Source organism: Grus americana, chromosome 17 (genome assembly GCF_028858705.1).
Source record: "Grus americana isolate bGruAme1 chromosome 17, bGruAme1.mat, whole genome shotgun sequence".
Lineage (NCBI taxonomy): Eukaryota > Metazoa > Chordata > Aves > Gruiformes > Gruidae > Grus > Grus americana.
Genome location: NC_072868.1, coordinates 1,854,497 through 1,859,739, shown reverse-complemented (window position 1 = coordinate 1,859,739; position 5,243 = coordinate 1,854,497). Strand labels below are relative to the sequence as shown.

Sequence of the window (5,243 nt, the reverse complement as noted above, 5' to 3'; positions counted from 1 at the left end):
CCGTGAAACGCCGGATGCAGCGTGTAACAATCCAGCGGCACGCACCATTGCTCCTGCCCTGAGAGACTGTAATGACAGATGGAGCCCAAAGCCATGGACTAAATGAACTCGACGGACATTGTAGAGCGATGGCTCATAGACTAAGGGAATGATAACTGTGAATAATCTGGGCATGACGTAGATGGTAGAGAATAAGGGGTGGATAATGTCCTGGTTCTGGCTAGGATAGAGTTAATTTTCACAAGGAGCCAGGACAGGTAAGCCAAGCTGGGCAGGGAGCTATTCCATACCATGTGCCATCATGCTCACTGTAAAAGGGGGCTGGTTGGGGAGGGGCGGGTTCGGCGTGACTCCGGTACGGTGGTCTGAGCGTCTGGTGGGTCGGTCATCGGATCGGTAAATTGCTTTCTGTTGTCACCCATTGTGAATATCTGTTATCAATACCGTTATTGGTGTTTCCCTCTCCCTTGCCATCCCAGTAACTGTCCTTATCCCAACCCACAAGGCGTTGCCTTTGTTTTTCCCATTCTCCTCCCCATCCCACCGGCAGAGGGGCAAGCGAGCGGCCGCGTGGTACTCAGCTGCCGGCTGGGGCTAAACCACGTCAGAGGGTGTGCGCCCCCCTGCCGCCAGCCTGACCTTTATTTCCGTAAGCCTGTTCAAGTTTAAGCCCTGCTGCCAGTGGGGCTGCCTTCCCCTCGTGCCACAGATGACCGCTGCTGAGCAGTTACAGTTTGAATTTCCCCTTCACCGTCAACTCTTTGGCTTGTCTCCTTGTGGGACTGAAGGCCTCCCTTCCCCAGGGGATGCTGCATGGGAGACCGTCAAAGGCCAACCAAGCCTGTGGCACAGCATGCACAGGCACACAGTTCCCATTAGAGAGGGGCTTGCTCCCACCACTCCCACTTGACCGGGAAGACCGAGCAGATGAGGCCCTCTCTAGACAGATAGGAGCAGCCTCATGTTCCCAAGCCCTGGTCCTTATGGGGGACTTCAGCCACCCCGATACCTGTTGGAGGGGCAACACAGCAGGGCACAAGCAATCCAGGAGGTTCCTGGAATGTGTTGATGATGACTTCCTTCTCCAAGCGATAGAGGAGCCAAGGAGGAGAGGTGCCATGCTGGACCTTGTTCACACCAACAAGGAGGGGCTGGTGGGGAATGAGATGTTAGGAAGAAATCCTTCCCTGTGAGGGTGGTGAGGCCCTGGCACAGGTTGCCCAGAGAAGCTGTGGCTGCCCCCGGCTCCCTGGCAGTGTTCGAGGCCAGGTTGGATGGGGCTTTGGGCAACCTGGGCTAGTGGAGGGTGTCCCTGCCCACGGCAGGGGGGCGGAACTAGATGGGCTTTGAGGTCCCTTCCCACCGAAACCGTTCTATGGTTCTATGATTCTAATTGAAAGGCTTTTCTTTGTGGGGTGGAACTGGCTGGTAATTAGAGACGTCTACCTCTGTTCCTGCTAGAGGTGAGAAATGAGGCATAGCCCAGGTGTACAGGGGCCTCTCTGCATGTAAATGTATATGCACAAGCAGTTGCTGTGCACAAACAGTTGCTGTGTAGCTGCCCCTTTGTGCAAACTACTGTTAAAAACTCGACGTCCCACTGTTCTCTGTGTGTTTCCCAGTGGCTGGAGCAGCATGCCTGTATGTGGCTGCTGTGAGTGTCCAGCCCCTTGAGACTGTTCATCTCCCTATAGCCAAAATACTCATCTGTCCAAGAAAGACTCAGGTTCCGTGGGATGATTCTGCTTGCCTTTGTCCTTCCTCTGCCCTCCTGCCAGAGGGAGGAAGGGATGTGAGCGGGTTGGTAAGGGGCATCCTGGTGCAGGATTTAGTCCGTTGCAGAAATTTGTTCTTTCATGAGGTCTCCATCTTGCAAAAGGGGCCAAAGGAGCAATACCTGGCCTTCCCTGGTCTTTTTCTCTGGCACTCTTGCTTAGTACGAAGAGGAGACGTGGCCAATGTGAGAATACGTTGTTGGACTCATTGGGGCCTTCGTGTGCTGCTTGTCCAGCCCTTGGGCTCCTGGGTTCCGCTTGTGTGAGCTTTGTGCAGGATGGGCTCTTTGGAGGGCATGTAGGTGCAGAGCTCTTACCAAGGTGCCTCGCACTCCCCCCTCATCTGGGAACTGCCTGCAACATAGCTTGGCCCATCCTGGTGGGCCTTGAGATGAGTCCTGCAGTCTGGGGAACTCCTCAAACATTCCCAGCTCACTGGTGATACCGCAGCATCCCAACCAGAGTGTCTGATTTGTGGTTTTGGTGTAGACAGGCAGCAGGAGTAACTTCGCTGCTGCTGATAGAGGCTAGTGTGTCAACAAATGATTAAGGGAAATGCAAATCAACGTTCCCAGAGGTTCACCTAATCCCCTTGGCTCCACAGAGCCATCTTCTGGGGATCCTGATCTCTCATGCTGCTCCTCCATCCCTCCACTGTCCAAAGGCATTTGCAGTCTCCTGTATGTTTTTGGAAAAGACTTGGGAAAATCATTGGTGGGAACTCCTTGTCTTACAGTGAAAAATAATGTTCAGTCTCACTTGGAGAGGACGAGTAACAGATTAGTACACAAGTGTCTTTTTGTGGAGAAAACAAGGCAGTACTGGAGAGATGTGAGAGCCAGAGTATCACCGTAATGGGAATGTATAGAGCTTTATAAGTAATAGCATTGCCTATTTTAACTGCCTACCACCTTGTTTCTTAGAATATAAATAGTACGTGTCCAAGCTGGTTTAGAATAGCAATTGTAGATGTCAGCAGACACTCCTTAACAGAAGAAATTAATCCATTGTAATAACAGGAAAACTGAACAGAAATCATTGTTTAGCCATTTCAGAATGTGGGTGTGGGGAGAGCTTTCCCAAGCAGGACCCCTGAGGACAGGTTGGGCTGTCCCCATGGTGGCACTGTGCTGAAGTGCCCTGGGAGCTCACCACACAGTCGTGGTGGCACACGGGAGAAGTGGCCATGGCTTTCTGATCCGTTTTGGAGTCAGCGTGTCCGAGTGCTAACATGAGGAGTGGGACCGGTGAAATCCAAACTCTCCCTTTCTGAAGGAATGCCTTGGGTGGCTGCGCAGTGCTTCCTAAAAACTGCTTGTCTGGGAATATCCACAGCTCTTCCTGAGCAAGCAGGGGGATGCTGAATGGCAGCAGCCCAGGGTTGTGGCACAAAAGGAAAGGAAAATGTCTTTTGCTGTGCACCGTGAGCTCAGTCCTTAGCTCAAGCCAGCAAAACCTGTGGTTTTGGTCTGAAAGTGATGTTAAAATACACTTCACTCCCCTTCCGGATCTCCCGAGTGTCGGGGGAGGTAGTGATCCAGTAATGCCTACTGTTTCTCAGCCAGCCAGAGCAATTGATGCTTTAGTTCACTTACCTTGGATGCTCTCCACTGCCTGGCTCAGGCGGACAGATGACTCTCTGCTGAAGAGCTGTCTGCAGCCAACCTGGTGGTCACTGCTCATGTCCTTTTGTTTGTTTTCCTGTGAGGGTGAAGCAAAGTGGGGCCTTACCTCAACTTTTCCACTTGTGCTAGTTTGATTCGTGTTTGACCTCAAAGCCAGTGCTTGGACACCGTGAGCTGCGGCTAACCCTACCATTGACTTTCTCCCCAGGTCATCATCGAACGCTATAAAGGGGAGAAACAGCTGCCAGTGCTGGACAAGACCAAGTTCCTTGTCCCAGACCATGTCAACATGAGTGAATTGGTCAAAATAATCCGGTGAGTGGGATGGCCCCAACTGGCATGCTGTGAACCTTGTCCTCACCCACAGGCCCTGAACAGAGAGTGGTGGGGTGAGGATGAGGCAGAAGGCAGAGGCAGCTGCTGAGGGTGGCTAGGGGACAGGATGACCACAGCATCCTTGTGTGATGGTGGGGCAAGGGGGAACAGGTTCTTAACATCTGCTGAGGGACTGTGACCTCTCCCTCATAGGGACACTCCATGAGGTAACGAAGGGGACTCCAATCCCCTTCTTTTATCCATCAGCTCAGATGGAAGAGGCCCCTCTGCTTTGCCCTTCCCAGCAGCGCTTGGAGAAAGGGGCTTTGCAGATTCCTGACTCAGGAGGCTTTGGAGCCCCAAGCAGCACAGCTGGGCTCATGGACACCATGTCCTGAGCGTGTGGGAGGAGGTCCTAGCTGTGCAGGCCTGGCCTCATGTGAACAAGATGGCTGGGGGGAGGTAGAACTTGCTGTCTCACTGCCCACCGCTGGTGGGTTCACCCAGGCCCTCCTGCCCTTTCCCCACAGGCGTCGCTTGCAGCTGAATCCCACCCAGGCTTTCTTCCTGCTGGTGAACCAGCACAGCATGGTGAGTGTGTCTACCCCCATCTCGGAGATCTACGAGCAGGAGAAGGACGAGGATGGCTTCCTCTACATGGTCTATGCTTCCCAGGAGACCTTTGGCTACTGAGGCCTGCTGAGAGGTGGCACGCGGAGACAGATGAACTGTGGCGCACAGGCCCCCGGCCTCAGAAGACAACACAACCAGAGGCTCACAAGAGGGGGACTGTGCTGACTCCCTTTCCCCTCCTCCCTCCCTATCACCCTGTCACCAAAGAGGCTTGTGGCGGGTGTTGGACTCGCACAACCCTTCACCTCTGTGTAATTAGGCCCACTCCCCCCACACACGCACCCACGTGCATCCATACCTACCCATGCACACACGGGGCCTCGGCTTCCTATCCCATCCCCTTCGTGTAACCTTCAGCTGCTCTCGCTGTGCTCTGTGTGTGCGCGTGTTTGTAGCCTACTGACGCAACAGTTCGGCTGGTGATGGAGAGAGGACAGGACACTGTCGCCTTCCCTTTCCGCACAGGGAGAGCTGCCTCCCCTCCAAGACACTAATATAAAGGGCAGGAGGTCTGCAAAAGCAGCAAACAGATGTTACACGTTACCATTGCTCCTGAGTTTTAATTGATTTTAATTACACTCCTATCAGATTCTTGGTGCTGCTGAGTAGATGTAGGCGTCTCTATAGGACTGTGGATAATGTATATCCTTTAGATTTATTTTATTGGGTTTTTTGTTTGCGGTCGTTGTTGGTTTTTTCAGGGATAGATTGGAATGGGGAGAGGGGGTAATCTTTCCTGTATTCTGTAGGTAAATAAATCAGGCTTCATTGCACTTTAAAGCATAGTAGATGTCAGTGGAATTTATTTTTAATTTATACAGGTTTGCCATATATAGTGCTGCTCCTCTGCTGACAGTTGAGCTCAGTTTAGAGGACGGAGCACTGGATAGTGATG

At 52.6% G+C, this 5,243-nt stretch overlaps 1 protein-coding gene across 1 annotated transcript; it reads left to right on the top strand.

The window, feature by feature from the left end:
• Positions 1-3,599: 3,599 nt before the first annotated feature.
• Positions 3,600-4,951, top strand: LOC129214407 (microtubule-associated proteins 1A/1B light chain 3A-like; the record flags this gene model as incomplete). Its single annotated transcript, XM_054845968.1, has 2 exons — positions 3,600-3,715; positions 4,246-4,951. Coding segments are annotated over 2 exons (279 nt in total), but the record flags the coding sequence as incomplete, so codon positions are not given.
• Positions 4,952-5,243: the final 292 nt, after the last annotated feature.